We start from the raw sequence: 20,330 nt of genomic DNA, 5'->3' as shown, positions 1-20,330 counted from the left end.
GAAAACGGCTCGGTGACCCCTGACCTTGCAGTCACCTCTGACCCCCGGGGGCGAGGTTTAATTCTGACCACCTGGTCAGTACAGCACTGGGCACTCAGTGACCCTCCCACCACCTGCTGAGTTTCTCCAGCACACTGCTTGTGCTCCATCTGTTCTAGTCCAATTTTCCAGCATTTGATCTTTAGGTCGTTCATGTAAACATTTCCCCCATTGTGAGATAGATACCATTTTTAGGATACTTTCAGGTACTGAGATTCAGATACCTGCCACACACCAGCTGGAAAAAAAATTCTTCCTTAAATTACCTTTAATGTATGGGTCTGCTTGTTGGGATCGACCCTATATGTCTTTGCTCAAAGATAACTGCCTCAGCCTCTGTAGTCCCTCTTCAAAGCTGAATTATTCCAGCCCAGGTAACAGCCTGATAAACCTCTCCTACATCCTTTCAAGCACAAATGCATCCTTCCTGGAGTATGATGATCATCACTGTACAGGTGTATTGTGTACATTCTTAAACATTTACAATCTTAAACATTTACAATCTCTGGAAATTTTGGTTCATCTTTGCCAGAACAAGGTAACATTCCTCCCCTAGTGTCTTTAGAGTGGAATCTCCCCAACTTAAATGGGTCACAAACTTTCAACACTTTATAAAGTGGACAGTAGTGTTGGCAAATCTGGCTGGGCATAACCTTACATCTGCCCTCCCCAAAAACTGCTGTGGGTCACTCTTAATATGTCACTCGTTCAAATGTTACCCAGTTTGACTTTTGAAAATCTAGTCCTTCTAATGAACCTGTGTCCTCACTCCCAATTGCCTCCTACTTGGGATTTCAAACTTTTCAGAAGTCGAAACATTTTTTATATTAATGGTAAGCTAAATGTTTTGTCAGGCTAAAACGTGCATGGTGGTGGTGGGTGACAATTACTAACTAACAATAAATGCCACGTTTGTATCATTAAAGGTACAGTCACTGCCACAATTCAGCAAAGGTGTAGAGAATAATCTCTTACAAATAGCAACATAAATTTGTTTTAGGTGCTGTTGAGGGACATTGCTTTGACAAGATACCAAGGCAAAGTAAAAGCAAAATACAAAATGGGAAATAAAATGGGGAAATTCAGCAGGTCTCAGACCAGCTGTGGAGAGAAACAAAATTAGTGTTGAGCCAATGATTGCTGTTTGGAACTGAAGGGGACTAGAACATGGTCTTCATTGAGCTGAGATAGTGGAATTGTGGAACAGATGGTGAGGGTACCCAGTGCAGGGTTTTGGGCGGTGGGAGTTGTAGCATAGGACAAAGTTACAGCCAGCTGAAGACAAAATCAAGACCTTGGTTTGACATCTTGCAAAAAGGCATTGCTGGCATGAGATCTGAAATTACATGGTTAAGCAAGACTTAAATTCATTACATTGGTGAGAACAGTAATTAATGGACTGAAAGTCCTTTGGCACATCCTACTACTGCCTTAAAATAAAAGTTATTCAGAAGTATTGAACATCAAGTTCTACATAAGGGCTGACTTCATAAATTTGTATCAGGATATCAGTATTAAAATGTAGTTAAGGGTAATGGGGACAAACCCACACCACTAAACTGCTGATTCATCAACTTACTGTTCATTACTTTATTCAGATATTTTGAAAACGCAGTCAATAACAACCTACCTATACTTCAAGATAGTCAATTTTAGTAGCATCTAAATTAACACAGGCTATTTCCTGACTACTTTACTTCTGCATTACAAAGAAACCTGGCAGAGTAAGTTTCCCACTTCACACAAACTGACACATTTTTGATAACTTGTGAAAAATTTCTGAACTATTTGCTTTGCAAAAGACAGCTTGAAATTGAAAACTTCAAAATTTAAGTTTCGAAAACATTTGGAAAATGGACCAGAGGGGGAAACTTTATTTTACACCCTACTGCATGATGATCAAGAATGCGCTCCTTAGAATGGGTAGCAGCAGTTGGTTCAACAGCAAGCCTGAAATTAAAATTGAATAAATAGCAATAAAAGAAAGAATTTGCAAGCTCATGTGGTATAGATAGAGAGGGAGAATGGTATTTGTAGCTTTTCCAAAGAGCTAACAGTCACTATTTTAAATGGTCACCTCCTCAGGCCTACTTTAATAGTCAGAGATGTAGAGCACGGAAACAGACCCTTTGGTCCAACTCATCCAAGCTGATCAGATATTCTAACCTAATCTAGTCTATTTGCCAGTGGAACGAGTGGAGTGTCAGGCTCCTGGGAGTGGTCATCTACAAGAAGCTTTCTTGGACTCTTCATATGGACACACTGGTTATAAAGGCCCTACAACGTCTCTTCTTCCTCAGGCAGCTAAGGAATTTTGGCATGACGGCGAGTACCCTTGTCAACTTTAAGTATGCCATCCACAGCATTCTGTCTGGATGTATCACTCCCTGGTATGGCAACTGTACCATTCAAGATCGGATATGGTTACAGAGAGTGGAGAACCCGGACAATCACAAAAGCCAACCTCCCATCTATAGAATCCATCTCACCAGGCCTGCTATCAAGAAAAGGCCGCCAGCATTCTCAAAGATCCATCACACCCTGGCAATGCTTTTCTACAACCTCTACCATCAGGGAGAAGGTACAAAAGCCTGAACACACACACACACATCAGCCAGTTTTGTTACAGTTTCTACCCTACTGTTGTTAGAATACTGAATGGACAAACTCTTAACATTTGCCTGTACCTATATTTTTGTTTTTGCCACTGTTTACCTACAATTTATTTATTTATGCTACTTAATTATATGATCTGCCTGTATTGCTCGCAAGACAAAGCTTTTCAATGTGCCTCAGTATATGTGACAATAAACTCAATTCAACGGCCTCTCTCTCTCTCTCTAAACCCTTTCTATTCATATACCCATCCAGATGCCTTTTAAATGTTGTAATCATACCAGCCTCCACCACTTCCTCTGGCAGCTCATTCCATACACGCTCCACCCCCTGCATGAAAACGTTGCCCCTCAAGTCCCTTTTATACATTTCCCCTCTCACCCTAAACTTATGCCGTCTAGTTCTGGACTCCCCCACCCAGACGAAAAGACCTATCCATGCCCTTCGTGATTTTATGAATCTCCATAAAGTCACCCCCCTCAGCGTCCAAGGCTCCAGGGAAAACAGCCCCAGCCTATTTAGCCACTCCCTATCGCTCCAAACTTGGCAACGTCCTTGTAAATCTCTTTTGAACCCATTCAAGTTTCACATCCTTCTGATAGAAGGGAGACCAGAACAGCATACAATATTCCAAAAGTGGCCCAACATTGGTTGACAATCTTTTGAGTAAAGAAATGTTTCATCAGTCCTAAATAACCTATCCAATATTTTGAGACGGTGACCCTTGGTAATTGACTCAATCGAGGGGGAAAACATCCTCCTTGCACCTAAATTATCTAGTCCTTTTTGACTTTCATACATTTTAATCAGATCCGTTCTCTTTCCTCAACACCAGTGAATATAGACCTAGTTCACCCAATTTCTCATCAAAATATATGGATTCATGACAACCAAAGTCTGCCTGACAATATAACTCACTGACTTAAATATAGTCCCTAGAGCAGGTATGAAGAGTATGCAAAAACAGGTGAAGTGCAGAAATGATCTGAGGTAGGTGTTTACGCATGTGTGTAGATAAACTGAAAGAGTAGTGTATCAGTCAAGTACTGAAGAGTAGAACACAAAATCATTGCCCTATTTTTGAACAATGCATGACCTCAATTCTGTAGGATTTGTATTTCGGGGCAGTACCAAGTGAAATGTACATGGCCGCAGCGCACTAAACACTTCTAATCTGAAACAATTTTAAAAGAAAATTTGCGCTACTCTCCAATTCTTCAACTAGGATAAATCTGAAGCTCTTCTTGCTACATAAGAGTGAGGGAAAAACAAACATGGAATGCAAATAGCAGCTGAATTGCAAACAAATGTATGAAAGAATTCAACAGTGTTTGAAAACACCAAGAAGTCTATCACTGCTAATTTAACTACAACATTGTTGGTTTGGAATTGGGAAAGTAGAAGGATTAAACTAGGACTTCAAGAAATATAATCAAACAGTAAATTGTTATCAAGAGAAACCCATTCTAATACTAAGAATGTACAGGAAGATCACATTTAAAATAAATGAAATCTTGGAACATCAAGATCACTACCATTTATTATAGAAAGTCAAGGTAAGGGCAAATGATTTATTGTGTTAAGTGATGTGTTGCTGAGAAAATTCAATTTCTGGGATGCTATGCAAAATTTGAGAAGTAAATAGGATTTGATGTGGAATTTTGCACAGCATTAATTGAATTGTTTAGTTATGTTACAAACCATTAAATTATTCACATCTTTTCCAAATTAAGTGCTCAGATTATTCTTAGGTATCCTACAATCACAGATCATTATCTAGTTTGGAACAAGTATTATTGACAAAGTTTACATTAAAGCATTAACTATATAAATGCCACGGCCAAAATTAGCAGGTTATAGTTTCCATTTTAAAGTCAGACGCATAAAACATGCCAAATTTAAATCAAAAATCAATTGTTAATACAGTTTTGAAACCCTTGCTGAATTTTCATTTTAGTGGTATTTCAATTACTACACCTTCAAAATTGTATAGGTTTGTGACTTTAAGAGGTTACAAATTCCTGAATCTAAACAAATGTAAACTTTGAAAAAATTTAAAAGGACAATTAAACAGTAAGTAATCCTCCTTTATCCAATGAAAATGAGACTTCAGACTATAAAAACTCAAATGCCAAGTGGTAGGTGGGTGGGGAAGACTGTAGGGAAGTTTGAATTTCAGGTTCCAGCTCCTTACTTCCATTAACCAAGTCATCATTCAGCAGATAAGAGTTAGTCTCTCAAGAAAGGGCAGCATACTATTGAAACTAGAGATAATCCCATAATGTAGTTTTGAATAGCTATATAAAAACATTATTCTTAGCAGCACGTGCGACATATCATTTAAACAGTACACACTGCAATCATGTAAGCATACATCTGCCCATTAGTTTCTAACTACTTTTTTTGGCAAAGGTAAAAATCAATGTTACCACACATTAAGCATGACCTTAATCTAGAACAAGAGCCATAATACAGGATTAAGGAATTTCACACCACTAGTTGGAATTGCTTGGCAAAATATTTCAAATTGCAACCTTACAATCAGTGAGGCTCCACTCCATGTTTACAAATCTCAAATGCTCCACACTAAAGATACACAAGCTAAGAAAGCAAGTTGTACTGCATTCATTCAGGCTGCTCAAAAATTGGTTTATGCAACTTTATTAAAAAGAAAAACCGAATGAATATGAGCTATTAGTTGATCAGTCAACCAAAAGATTTGAATCATAATTCAGTGCCATATAAGTGTGTTCTGGATAACAGATTAACTAATAGCTGTAATTTTGTTTTTAAAAGCAGTACTATAAATGAAATTTACAAAAATGATCTGAGCTAATCCATTTGGTAAGGTAGAGAGACAGTAACTTCCATTTTCATTCTGCGCAAAACCAACAAAAACCTCAAGTCATTCCTTTTATTAACATGCATAAAATACAGCCAATATTTTAATTAATGCTGACACTATGACATCCTGTACCAATCCACCATTGATAACAAAGTTATGAGCATAAAGTAAATAGGTAATTTTATCTGGGGAAAATGAAAAATGTTTTCTGACGAAGCAGCAATCCTTTAAGAGTGGAGTTTAATTGCTGACTTGTTCAATTTCAGATTAAAAATCACCACTGTTACAGCAATGAGGAATGCTTTTAGTCTCATAACCAAGTTATTGTGAAAGTATTGGCCACTTAACACATGCTCCATTTATAAGGGAGGTCAGAGTTTCAGATGAATGATGAAACTACATTAAAAATTCAGAGTGCTGGTCTTGTCGAAGCAGAAGTACTAAATTGCCTTCAAGAGCATGTGGATGGGGGATGAAAGATGTGATCTTATAAGGGGCAGCCAAATAGAAAACCAAAAATCAGTAATTTAAAGTTTATTCCAGCTATAACGTAAGATATTTGAATTCCAAGGTATCACATTGCATATTTCTGAGTCCATTCCCGGGCTAGTTTGTTATACCTGCAAATGGAGGAAGAAAAAAAGATGTTAAACTCCTATGCAATAAATTTGCAGTACACACTAAACCTTTGCTGGTTTTAGATGTAGACTCAAGCATATTGATCAAAATAACAAATTTAATCTTCAATGTTAAGCACAATTGAGCAGAGATTCAATGGTCAGCCATGTAGACACTTGGAAGCAGAAGATTAGGGTCAGTCAAAATACATTATTTTCCCTCCACTATAGGTTACACTTCTGACAGAATGAGAAAAGAGGGATGTGATAGTACCATGTCTGCACCCCACCTATCCCAACATGGGTTTAGTGGGAGCCTAGAATTGCAAACTGAGAAGTTAATTACACTTTAGTACGACAGATATCAAAGCCATTTACAAACAGAAGCGACAAAGCTGCACTTTAGCCAGCAGCTCACTCTGCACCTCATGCTTCAAATCAGATGATTATGTAAGGCTATCCAGAAACTAATTTCTCTTAATCAAAACACAAAAATTGCTCCATTGCTAATCTTTCTCTAGCAAGATTACATTTTCAAGCTCCCATTTCTCCCTTACTTAATTCAATAAAATTTACCCCGTTTAATTCCAACATGGTTTTCAAAATAAATACAAAAAAGGCCATACAATTCTCCATCTCTGGATATCTGTCTCCATTTTTAGAACTAAGATATTGTAGTTCTTGAAATTTCAGTGTTCCCTAAAGTATAAAATGTAGAACCCTCTGCGCATTTCTCCTAATAGTGAAGTCAAGATATTGCTGCAATTTTTTCATACACATGCATCCATTTGGAAACTATGCATCTCTGAATCTGCAGACCCAGCTATACCTAAAATGTTATTTCACTGGTACTTTGAAGTCTGTGATTGTACCCTGTATATGATAATCACCCTTTAGTCATGTGACTAAACTGTAACTTCACGTAAATGCAACATTTCCTCTCAGGAAAAGGAACAAGCATACAAGTTACAATATTGCCATCTTGTTGCCAAAACCATAAAACTTTAATATTAAATTATCCTCACAAGCACTGGAATATTATGGAGCAAAATTAGATATAAGGAGATATTGGGCCAGATGATTTGAAAACCTTGGTCAAATAAGTAGGTTTTAAGAAAGCAAGAATGGTAGAAAGTTAGTCAGTGCAGAGAGAGGGATTCCAGAGCTGAAGGCTAAGATTTAATTTCAGCATGCTCAAATGGCCTTAGTTAAGCACATCTGGAGGGCTAGGAGAAAGTGAGGACTGCAGATGCTGGAGGTCAGGAGTAGAGATTGTGGTGCTTTTCCAGCAAAGTTGATCAGGAGCACAAGGGTGATAAAGGAACAGAAATTAATTTGAGGGCATAATTTCAATCACCTCAAATTTACAAAGGGTAGATGTGAGATATCTTCCAGAAGAGCCTGAGAATAGTCAAGTCTAGAGCTAGGGAAGTTCACAGCAATAATGCAAATATGACCATGGGCCAAATATGACAGCAAGGCTTCAACAGACTGGTTTAGTCTCCAATTGTTATGAGGAATAAGAATTTGTAACAAATGAACAGAAAGCAACAGCTTTGGTCTCCCCAAGTGTTGGAAATTTCTCATCTATTACCAGATATTAATAAATTATCAAACTCCTTATCAAACTGTGAAGGAGTAGAATAAGCTGGTGGTGCAAAGTCAGATGTCAGTTCATAAAAGTCTTTTTGCTTCAGGTTCAGGATATAGGAACTGAGGACACTGTTGTTAGGTTTGTAGATGACACAAAGATAGGTTGAAAAAGCAAGAAGCTACAGAAAGACTGACAGGTTAGGAGAGTGGGCAAAGTAGTGGCATTTGGAATATAATGTGGCAAAGTAATTCAGTAGGTAGAAGACAGGCATACATTATTTTCTAAATAGGGAAAGGCTTCATAAATCTGAAGCATAAAGGGACTTGAGAGTCCTAGTTCAGGATTCTCTTCAGGTTAATATACAGGCTCAGTTGGCATTTAGAAAGGCAAATGCAATGTTGACATTCACTGAGAAGTTAAAAAATAAGAGCAGCATTGTATTGCTGAGACTGTATATGGCTCTGGTAAAATTGCATTTGGAATATTGTGAGCAATTTAGGCCTCTTCTTCTTAGGAAGGATATGCTGGCCTTAGAGTGGGTCGAGAGGTGGTACAAGAATAATCCTGGAGATGAAGGGTCTGTCATATGAGGAGCAGGTGACGACTTTGGGTCTGTATTCAGAGTTTATAAGGATGTGGGGGGGAGATCTCATTGAAGGTTATGCAATGCTAAAAGGCCTCGTAAGAGAAACTAGGACCCGAGGGCACAGACTCAGACTGAAGAAACAGAGATGAGGAGGAATTCCTTCAGTGGTTAATTTGTGGAACTCATTGGCACAGAGGGATGTCAAATTATTTAAGACAGAGGTTGATAGGTTCTTGATTGGTAAATGGATCAAGGGTTACAGGGAGAAAGCAAGAGAATGGAGTTGAGAAACATATCAGCCACGACCAAATGATGGAGCAGACTTGATGGGCTGAATAGCCTAATTCTACTCCAAGACTTTGTGATCTGATGTCTCTGAAGTGCAAACAAGCTTTAAATAGGTCAGGGTCAAGGGTTGATCCTTAGAAACGCTAGAAGCAATTGTGTAGCAGCAGGAATAGTAGGCAATTCTCCAACCAATATTAGGTAAGAACGGAACAGGAGGCAGAATTGCCAAGATGTCGGATGACCATGGTGAGGATTTGGAGAGTGGAGATGTAGGTTGCACACAGATGGAGAAAGAATAAGCCGATAGCTGCAAATTTAGATATTTTCTAATCAACCTGATCAGAAATGTTATGACTCATCAGGAGCAGATGGGGCTTGAACCCTGACCTCTTGGGGGAGAGGTAGAGACACCACTACTGTGCCAAAACAGCCCTCTTATAACTGCAGGCTTACACAGAATTATTGAACCTTGGGAAGGTTTACACTAATTCAGCATGGGAAAAAGAACCTGAATTACAGCTCCAGTGTACAGGTGGTTGAGAGTAGTGAGGTCATAAATAAGGTTTCAAGGTCACATGAGTATACCGGCAGGCAGTGTCCACTTCAACACTAGGAGCATCTGGAATAAGGTGGGTGAACTTGCAGCATGGGTCGGGACCTGGGATTTCGATGCTGTGGCCATTTCAGAGGCATGGATACAGCAGGGACGGAAAGGTTGTTCCGGGTTTGGGACTTAGATGTTTCAAGGAAGGTGGTAAAAGAGGGGGACGTGTGGCATTGTTAGTCAAGGACAGTATTACGGTGGCAGAAAGGATGTTTGATGAGGACTCATCTACTCAGGTAAGGAGAGGTCACCCTGTTGGGAGTTTTCTGTAGGCCTCTGAAAATTTCCAGAGGTGTAGAGGAAAGGATTGCAAAGATGATTCTGGATAAGAGCGAAAGTAACAGGATAGCTGTTATGGGGGACTTTAACTTTTAAAAATATTGACTGAAAACACTATTTTTCAAGTACTTTAGATGGGTCCGCTTTTGTCCAATATATGCAGGAGGGTTTCCTGACACAGTATGTAGATAGGCGAAAGTGAGGACTGCAAATACTGGAGATTAGAGTCGCGCGTGGAGTGCTAGAAAAGCAGAGTCAGGCAGCAGCCGAGGAGAGTTGACGTTTTGGGCAAAAAGTCTTTCATCGGGATGAAGAGCTTTTGCCTGAAACGTTGACTCTCCTGCGCCTAGGATGCTGCCTGACCTCCTGTGACTTTCCAGCACCACACACTCGACAGTATGTAGACAGACCAACAAGTAGTGAGGCCATATTGGATTTGGTAATGGGTAATGAACTTGGTCAGGTATTAGATTTGGAGGTAGGTAAGCACTTTGGTGCTAGTGCCCACAATTCAGTTATGTTTACTTTAATGATGGAATGGGATAAGTATATAGCGCAGGGCAAGAGTTATATCTGGGGGGGAAAAGACAATTATGATGGCATTAGGCAAGATTTGGGATGCATAGGATGGGGAAGGAAACCACAGAGGATGGGCACAATTGTAATGTGGAGCTTGTTCAAGGAACAACTACTGTTTCTCCTTGATAAGTATGCACCTGTCAGGCAGGGTGGAAGTTGTCAAGCGAGGGAACCGTGGTTTACGAAAGAAGTTGAATGTCTTGTCAAGAGATTAATGTAAAGGTGAGGTGTGAAGGCTCAGTTAGGGCACTTGAGAGTTACAAATTAGCCAGGAAGGACCGAAAGAGAGAATTAAGAGGAGCCAGGAGGGGACATGAGAAATCTTTGGCAGATAGAATCAAGGAAAACCCTTAAGCTTTCTATAGGTGTATCATTAAAAAAGTGACTAGAGTAAGATTAGGGCCGGTCAATGACAGAAGTGAGAAGTTGTGGAGGGAAGGTCTTATGAGGAAAGGCTGAAGGATTTGAGGCTGTTTTCATTAGACAGAAAGTTGAGAGGCGACTGAGTAGATTCATGCAAGATAATCAAAGGGTTAGATAGGGTGGACTGTGACAGCCTTTTTCCTTGGATGGTGATGGCTAGCACAAGGAGACAGTTTTAAATTGAGGGGCGTTAGATTTAGGACAGTTGTCAGAGGTAGTTTCTTTACTCAGAGGAGTAAGGGCGTGAAATGCCCTGCCTGCAACAGTAGTAGACTCGCCACTTAAGGGCACTTAAATGGTCATTGGGTAAACATATGGATGAAAATGGAATCGTGTAGAATAGATGGGCTTCAGATTGGTTTTACAGGTTGGTGCAACATTGAGGGCTGAAGGGCCTGTACTGTGCTGTAATGTTCTATGTTTGTACACTTGCTGTGCGTTGTGCACAAAACTAATATTTTTAAGCAATTCAAGCCCACTGAGGAAGTTTAGTATCCTGACATTAAGATATATTAGGAAAACCATTATAATTTTAAGTTACAGTATACTTCAGGGGCAATTAAAATCTAGCATCCATTCCACTCAATTCTATACTTTGCACAATACTGGAAAAAGTGCACCTGCGTTTCATGAATATCCTAAAGCAGCAGCAGATATCGTATAGTAGTACGAAAGATTACGGGGGAGGAATTAAGTACTGAGAAGTACAATTAAACACATTAATGGAACTAAAAGGCACATAAGTCTCCTGGCTTTGTTCGTTTGCTTGCATCCTAGGATCCTAAAAGAGGGGCCTACAGTGGATGTATTGGTTGTAATTTTTCAAAAGATTTATTTGCTGGAGAAGTACCAGAGGATTGGAAAACTGCTAACATGATACCACTATTCAAAAAGAGAGGGGCAAGAAGATGATAACCATAGGGTACTTAGTCTAACATCTATTGGAACAGTATTGAAATCAATTGTGAAGGAAATAACAGCAGAATATTTGGTCAGCACGGCTTCATAAAAGGGAAATAGTGTCTAAGAGTTTTTTTTAAAAAAACCCAAACTGTCAAGCATTGCTTAATCTTAAATATCTTAGTGGATTGATCATCTTGAAGGGTGATCTTCAATTATGGATTCCAGGGATCTTCTCATAACTAGTGGCTTGATTGGCCTGTTTATCTCGATCTGATTTTTTAACCATCTCTTAATTTAGATTAGAGAATAAGGTTAGCCAATACTAGTCCACGTGTCACATTCTTAATTATCCAACAAGTAACTTGCACTATATTTCCACAGTACTAATGATGCAAAACAATATGCATTGGCAAAAACACCAGTGCTACAGAGGCTGTATCAGTAACCTTAAAGCTGAACTTGGGTGCTTTTGATAGTGAGAACTTAAAACCAGCTATTAAAATATCCAGTTGTATTCACTGGTGGTTTAGAAATACAAGACCCCAGTACTTTTGCACTCTAGCACTAGTGTGAAAGAGTATCAAAGTTATACACCACAGAAAGAGACCCTTTGGTCCAACTCACCCATGCCAACTAGATGTTCTAAATTAATCTAGTCCCATTTCCAGCAGTGCCTAAAGCATCAAGCACTTTTGAATTTATTCACTTGTGGGACATGGGCATGGGTCTGGGTCAGCATTCATTGCCCATACCTAGTTGCTCGAGAATGTGTTGGTGAGCTGTATTCTTGAACTTTTGTAGTCCATGTACTCCAGCAAAACCTCCAAAGCATCCTAATACTTAACAAGCAATCATTTGATTATGCACCAATTGAGAAAAGGTTGGTCAATTCCTGCTTCTCTTTCCACTTGCCAAACAAAAATTTAGCCTGCTGAGTTAGTTCATACTTGATCACCCCATAAAACAGCATGCAGAAATATTTAGTGTAAGAGAATCTTGCCGTGCACGCACATCAGACTTCAGAATTTGCAAATACCTTACCCTAGAGCACAGCATACTTTTCTGTCCACTCCCTTGCTAGTCTGTTATATCTATTAAGGTTAACAAGCACAAATGTCAGACCTACAAATTACAAGGTTTGAGAACCATAGATTTTTCTCCAATTCATTCACATGGGAATATGGATAGCTTCAACATAATCAGCAACTGCCTTACAACTTAAACATGCTTTCAACAACTAGGGCAATATAACAGTATCACACTGCTTTAAGAATTGGTCTGAAATACTACTTCTCCACAGATACTGCCATACTTGCCAAATGCTTTATTTATATTTTGTTTTATTTCATTTCCAGCATCCATGATATTCAAATTCTGCTTCCATATAGAACAGTGAATAAAGGGGTACACTAATGACATTCCTGATGAACAGCTTATGCCTGAAATGTCGACTCTCCTACTCATCGGATATTGCCTGACCGGCTGTCATTCCAACATCACACTTTTTGACTCTGATCTCCAAAATCTGCAGTCCTCACTTTCTCATTATTTTGCAAGCCAACTTGTTGAACAGGATAGGCAAATCAAGACACACTTCTAGTGGAGGGTACTGATTACAAAGAGATAACCAAATCCTCTTCTACTCTTCCCAACTTCAAATTTGATTTCCTTTCCCTTGAAGACTGGCAAAAATCAGGTATGTGATCTTAAAATGCTACAAACAAATCATTACATATTCAGCAGTAAACCAAGCAACAGTATCCTAAGTTATATAACTGTCAAGTAATCAAGCATCCTGGACTAATGATCAGAAATAAGAGTTCAACTCCCACTGAAGGAACTGGGAACCCTAAATCTGAAAAAGTTTGTATAGTGATCAAAGCACTACCAGAATAAAAATACACATTTCACTCATGTCCTTTACGAAGTGAAACCGATTATATTTAAATATGACCTAAACGTAACGCTAGCAATTTGATTGGCCCTTGATTTTAACAGTGTCATGCTTAAAAATATAAAAATAATGATTTTTTGGATTATCACATTAAATCTGTAATAATGGCCACAAGTAGGGTCAAAAAGTTTGAATTAACATCAATAAAATCTAACCAACATTTAAAATAGAAGACAGAGGGTGCTGGAAAAATTTAGGTCGGGTTGCACTCAGATTGAGAAAAATAGTTAATGTTTCAAGTCCCATGACACCATTTCTTCAGAATTGGTTCTAAAGAAGAGTCATGAGACTTTACATGTTAAGTGTTTCACTCTCCATGGGTGTTGCCAGATTTGCTGGGTTTCTCCAGCACTTTTTTATATCAGATTTCCTGTACCCATAAGTTTTGCATTTACTTAACAGACTTAAAATTTTAAAGAATTTGACAAGATATCTACTCCAGTATTACCCACCATCCAGTTGACACCACCAGAAACCACAGCATCCATTATCTAAGAACACTAACTAGACTCCATGTAGACAATCACTGGTCATCCTGGGTTACCACCTGTCTTTAGGTAAATCTAAAGCACAGCACCAAAAGGATTCAATATGTCGATTCCAGTTAATATCGATGTCAGACACTATCAATTAGTATTAGCTCAGGCTTGTCTAACCCTTTCCTATTTTGTACCAATATCCAAATAAATGCCTGCATTAAAGTGCTGACTAACACCTGGACATTAAAATGGTAAAGGGTGGTCCTTGAAAGCACATTTTTTTTGCACTTGCTACTGGAGCATGTCATACAGTTTGGGAAGTTTTGGACAGCAGATAGCATTAAAGCAATGAGGCTAATAGAACCTGTTCCCAATAGGAATACCTTGAAGCAAGTTGGTGAGCGAATTGATCCTCCTTACAATTCCATATCAATTTCATAAATCAAATGTGTTAAAATAGCAATCCTGACTTTGTTCAATTTCAGAGCTGAAAATGTGTTGCTGGAAAAGCGCAGGTCAGGCAGCATCCAAGGAACAGGAGAATTGACGTTTTGGGCATAAGCCCTTCTTCTGAAGAAGGGCTTATGTGCTTTCTTCTGAAGAAGGGCTTATGCCCAAAACGTCGATTCTCCTGTTCCTTGGATGCTGCCTGACCTGCTGCGCTTTTCCAGCAACACATTTTCAGCTCTGATCTCCAGCATCTGCAGCCCTCACTTTCTCTCAAAGATTTTGTTCAATTTCAGCAAAACATCAGATTCCCAGAATATCCAGTTCTAGCAAATGTACAAGCTAGGTTCTTCAGGACCTTCTGAGGCAGTTCTTGCTTTCAATAAAGACTCACCTTCAGAGAAAACTGTCATGGGCTTTGTGAATCTTACTTCACAGTTTTGGATGAGCAAATCAGTCAGGTGACTTCCATGACCTATTTCGATTCTTCTTGGAATTTTAAAATGAATAAACTCTCAAAACCTATAACATCACAACTAGTATCTCTTCTACAGCATTCTCAAAATCAGACCATGCATCCTCTTTTTCAGTCCTTTGACCATTGCAGCAGTCTCTACTTCGAAATTCATGCAGAATATTAATGCACTGATGGTTAGTTGAGCACCAAGGCTTTCAAAGTCTTTGGATTTGGTTTAGTTTAGACAACATCACAAGGTTTGGAAGCCTTTCCTAGTATAACAACCGATAATCATAAACAGAACTTTACACTGCTTATCTGAGTACTATAAATGGTATACAACTAGCACAGAGCATTGCCAGTCTTCAATATTCCAGGCAGCAAGGTCTTTTGAAGATAGCTGCAGAGTGGCATTGGTAGTCTTCAACAATTGCCTACCAGTACTTGTAGACACACCAAAAGACCTCAAATATATTTTGACCAACCTTGACGTACAGCGTAGAGCCACAAAAATGCCCAAATTGGTTAAGAGGGTGAGCATTTAGAAAAGGTTGCACAATTAACAGAGATCGCACTTTAACAACGATCACTTAAATAGGTTAACTGGAAATGGCTGCAATCAGAACATACCACATGAACAGTTTAGGAACCCTAATCTAGGAATTGTTACTTGGCACACTGACAGTTAAATAAAACTTAGAAAACTTTTATTGCACTTTAGATCTTAAGTAGACTGTTGAGAACATACTTTTCTCTCATTTTAATTTGAGATCATGCAGACATAACAGTAATCCACAACAGCTTTCAGCATGAAAGTGATGACTGATAGCAATGAAGGAGCTAGTATTCCTGAAGAATACATTAAGTGCATTAAAATATTTTACTATTCCAAAAATGGGTATTCCATACCAATTTGGGATTGCAAATAAATATTGAAAAACTGCACATTTAAAATGCTAAATCAAAGTTTGACACTGAAAATGCAACTTGCAAGAATACTCACTTTTCCCTATCTGTTTTGTATATACGTGCAATCTCTGGCACTAGCGGGTCCTCAGGATTTGGATCACATAACAGTGAACAAATGGACAATAGTACTGCAAAATAAATATCAGCAATTCAAGTTTTTTTTCTATAAACGTTCACCCTTCTGAAACACACAGTTACTTTACTCTAGTTTGAAGTCACCTGCCTCTAAATGAGACAAGACACATAACAACTTTGAATATTCTCAGTCTTCAGTTTGTCAAAGGTTAACATTTACCACATCGGTATTTGGAGAAATTATACTTGGAAAAATTAGAAAACTGAAATTTGAATTAATACTACTCAACATTCTTTTGAAGGTTTTTGCTTTCAAAGTAATAAAACACATGAAATTATGATACCACAGATTTCACTAGTAAGCATTCACCATGTGCAATTACTCAATTACAAACTGTCCTAAAAGGATAAATTCTACTGTCCATGTACTGGATATGATTTTCCTAAAGCTTCTTTTGCGATAAAATTGCAACTTGAAATTATTTGTGCCAAGATGCTTATAGCCATGACAGTTCACAGCCCAATACAACTTTGCACCAGGTTCCACCAAAACACGGGTCTGAATGAATCATCTACATATTATACATCTCATGTCTTCTTTAGCTTCACACCTTTTTGCATTTCTATATTTGAGATACCATAAGTAGTTCTAAAATGTAAAGTATCAGGTGACCACTTAACTTTGCACAAATCTAATTAAAACTCAAGAAGTACCCAATGCAACGTGGTTATCCCTTCAACTGCCTATCATGAAATTAATCTTTTGGTTGTAAACTGGAATGTGCTTTCACCAGAGTTCGGATCTTTAGCTTGTTTTAGAATTGTGAAAATACGAGGAGCCATGAAGTGACAAACAAGATTAAAGAAAATCTCAAGGCTTTTCATAAGTCTTTAAGGAGCAAGAGGTTAGCTAGGGAAAGGGTTGGTCCACTCAAGGATAAAGGTGAGAATTTATGCATGGAGCCAATGAAAGTGGGTGAGGTCCTTAGATACTTTGCATTGGTATTCACAAAGGAAGAGCACTTGGTAAATGGTGAGTCCAGAGAGGGGTATCTTGATATTCTAAGGAATGTTGGTATATAAAAAGTTGTTGGGTGTTTTGAAAATCACTACTGTAAACAAGTCCCCAAGATCTGACGGGATCAATCCCAGAATATTGATGGAGGGGAGGAAGGAAATTGCTAGGGCCTAGTAAGACATCTTTGCACCCTCTTCAGTCACAGGTGAAGTCGCAGAGGACTAGAGACTAGCTAATGTTATTTCTTTGTTTAATGATTTGGAAGATAACGTAGTGGTTTGATTAGTAAGTTAATAGAAAACAGAAGTTGGGGGAGCTGTGGATACGGAGGAGGATTGCCAGAGTATACAGCAGGATATAGACAGCCTGGAAAGTTGTGCAGAGAAGTGGCAGATGAAATTTAATCTGGGCAAATATAATAGCAATGTTTAAGAGGCAGCCTGACAGATATGAAAAGCAGGGAATAGAGGGATATGGATAGTGTCGAGTCAAAAGGTTTCCTTTATTTAGAAAAGCATAACGCGTCAGTGCAGGCTTGTTGGGGTGAAGTGTCTGCTCCTGTGCTGTACTATTCTTTGTTCCAATTATAATCCTTATGCCATGCTACTTCATGTAGTATGTCAAAATCCTTTTAGTCTTTGTGATGTCCTCACAGCTTATCTTCCAACTTAACTTTGTACTATCAGCAACTGAAGATGCATACGTAATGCTAGATCTTTATTGTTATAAATTGTAAGTAAAAATCTATATACTATTCCTTGCAGTGCACCCTCTAGTTAGTAGTCTTCCTTTGTTTTGTTCATTAATCAATTTTTAATTCATGTTCATACATTACCTGTCCCACGAGCACTACATAATAATCTCATGTTTCATAATATGAAATGATTTTTTTGAAAATCCAAATGCACCATATCCTCTGGTTTCAGCATTACACATTGACAGAACACCACAATGTTTAAACCATTACTGTTGGAACATCTTTCATGTACTGCTCATTGCAATGTGCAGGTTAAACTGTCTAAATGGGAAGGTGGTTTTAGTGTTCAAAAAGTAAATAATTGTGATACAGTGCATGTTTGAGGGAGCTGGGTATTGTTTAAGGGCAGCTGGATTATTAGTTTTAGATAATGTTTACTTAGAATGGAGGAAAATTAAAATCCAAAGGTTGAATCAAGGATTTGAAAAGCACAGGTGAGACTGAACCTAGAGGACAGGTTAAGCAGATTGGGCCTGTACTCATTGAAGTACTGGAACAAAGGTACAGGAGTAGACCATTTGGTTCATGCTCTGGAGTTTAGGGGAGAGATAATCTCTCTCTAGATTTGGAGGCTTGACAGAGGTGAGAGGAAGCTTCATCTTGAGGAGAAAACTGAGCTATTGAACACAATTTCAAAATCAAAATCAGGACTCTCCTAGTTGATATGGAGATGAAGAAATTCCTGGGAGTGTTTAGAATTCTCTTCCCCCCAAGTGAACAGGTGGTGGTTGGGAGATTTAATATAACCAAGACTGTGTTATTGACAAGGGCTTTTTGACACAGGAATTTTTTTTTCTCTAAAGGGATGTAAAGGCACAGGAAGGAAAGTGACAGTTACTCAGATCAACCATGGTCTTAATGAATGACATAAGTTGAAGGATTAAATGGTCCATTCCCATTTCTTACATTGTGTTTTTATGACAGGTTGAAAATAAAAATTGCTTCCTGTCCCTAGGCCCTGAAAATTGTTCAAAACACACTTGTTCATTCAAGATCAAAATGTGTCTGTAGTTAGTTGCAAGTGGAGAGATATGTCTGCAATCTCATTATTTTTACAGTATGGTGAGCCATTAGTTATCAGCTTCACCTCAAATTTTGGTGTGTCAATTATCAGGTGCATCATGGCTGCGAAGGAGGGGAAGACAGACTAGAAATAGGGAAGCACCGAAGAAGTTTAATATTGTCAAAAGGAGATGAAAGGAGTAAGACTTAGTGTCTTCAAGTACCGTTGAACACACTAAAATGGAGGCACAACAGATGGAGCTATTTGTTAGTTCTTGGATCATTTAAACACTGGGGCCAAGTAAATGTTATAATGTGTGTATGCTTGTCCCTTTATGACAAGGTGCAACTTTTGCAGAATCCTGCCACAGGTTGCGATGCAGATCTGAGCCCTGATTTTACTTAATCAACAAAATCAATTTAAGTGTTTGTGACATATTAAAGTGACAAGTTGAGAACTAACAAAGTAGAATATCCTAATTTTGAGGATCATCATTTTAAGAATGTCAAACTTAACTGTAAGTGCACCTAACTTATGAGTTATTCAGTTGTGCTTGTTTGTTTAGACTTACTTGGTTGTGGTTGCTGAAGCTGAAAAAGATAGTGGAAGTCAAGGCTACCAGTCAAATTAGAAGAATGACCTAGTCAGCTGAAATAAAACAAATGTGCCTATACATTTGCCTAGGTTGGAATAAATTTGTTTATGATTAGGTGCAATAGATCGGTGATCTGCTAAAGAATTGTGCAACGCCATACAATTAGACTAGGTATAAGGAAAGATTTATTGTAATTAAAGTAAGAACCTTTGTAAAATATTCCATAGTCCTTTACAAAAGTCTCTAACATTCAATTAATATTTCTAGAAACTGTCTCTGAAGAAAAATAATTTAAACTAGATACAAAAGAGACCAAATAAATTTGTTCCTATAAACTGGTTGCAGGTAATGAGTGGAAGTTTCATCTCAACCATTTACTAACTTTTATGAACTTGATTTATAACCATTAGCCATTTTATTTGGCTCAGTTTAGGGATAACTGAAAGTAGCTGAAAAGTCACTCATTATTTCACCATAACAAAGTTTTTACCCAGCTTGTTGCAATTTTAAAAATTATGGGGAAAGGAGGTTGATAAAGGTGTTCCCAAAATTAAACTGTTTAATAAAATTTAGCAATTAAAAAGCAACATTTAAAGTTTTAAACGTTGAAGGAAAGTTGACCAGAAACTGCAAGGCAAACTACCCACCAGAAAAACAAATCCAGATAGCAAAATAAAATTAGGACAAAATATTAAAGTTACCATTTTAACTGGTTATATTCACTGAACCCAGAGTTAGGGAAATATATTTTCACCATTAACAAACAATCCGTTTTGGTTCAGCACAGCCAAGAAAGGGTCCCTTCAACTTTGACAGGGCACACATTGGCACAGGTGAAAGGCTACTGCAAGTTTTAGAAGCCTTTCCCTTTTCCTGATCAGAAAGGATGGCTCAGCAGGCTGTAGTACAGGACTCCACAAACTCTTCCAAACAGGTTTTCAAGCAATTAAAGCCAATAAACTCAATTTATCTCATATCATAAAAGCCTTGCTTGGATGTTTTTCCAAGGTTATTTGACTTTTTGGAATCAACAGGTAACTTATAGACATGAAATAATTGACCTCATTCCTTGGTGAACCCTATTTAAACCAAGGTGTCCAAACAATTTGATATCTTCCAGCTTTGTTATTAACATAGTTCAGAAATATAGTTATGTTGTCCCAACACTTACATTTTCCAATGTGCATTTAAAAATACTGCCAA

At 38.2% G+C, this 20,330-nt stretch overlaps 1 protein-coding gene across 2 annotated transcripts in view; it reads right to left on the bottom strand.

Moving 5' to 3' along the window:
- Positions 1-4,177: 4,177 nt before the first annotated feature.
- The window catches only part of LOC122539551 (ubiquitin-conjugating enzyme E2 D3), a 39,380-nt gene continuing 23,227 nt past the window's right edge, over positions 4,178-20,330 (bottom strand). The window contains exons 6-8 of one of the 2 annotated variants that reach the window (XM_043674531.2): positions 15,714-15,807; positions 12,415-12,464; positions 4,178-6,120 (exon numbers count right to left, since the gene is read on the bottom strand). In XM_043674531.2, coding sequence (XP_043530466.1) covers positions 12,416-12,464; positions 15,714-15,807 — 143 coding nt within the window. In that variant the 3' untranslated portion in view covers positions 4,178-6,120; position 12,415. The remainder of the gene's footprint in view (positions 6,121-12,414; positions 12,465-15,713; positions 15,808-20,330) is intronic. The other variant, XM_043674532.2, reaches the window with a different exon arrangement.

This window comes from Chiloscyllium plagiosum, unplaced genomic scaffold (assembly GCF_037043375.1).
Source record: "Chiloscyllium plagiosum isolate Xiang-an unplaced genomic scaffold, Cpla_swu_hap1 HiC_scaffold_36, whole genome shotgun sequence".
NCBI classification, from domain to species: Eukaryota; Metazoa; Chordata; class Chondrichthyes; order Orectolobiformes; family Hemiscylliidae; genus Chiloscyllium; species Chiloscyllium plagiosum.
This window is presented reverse-complemented; position numbering and strand designations above follow the sequence as displayed.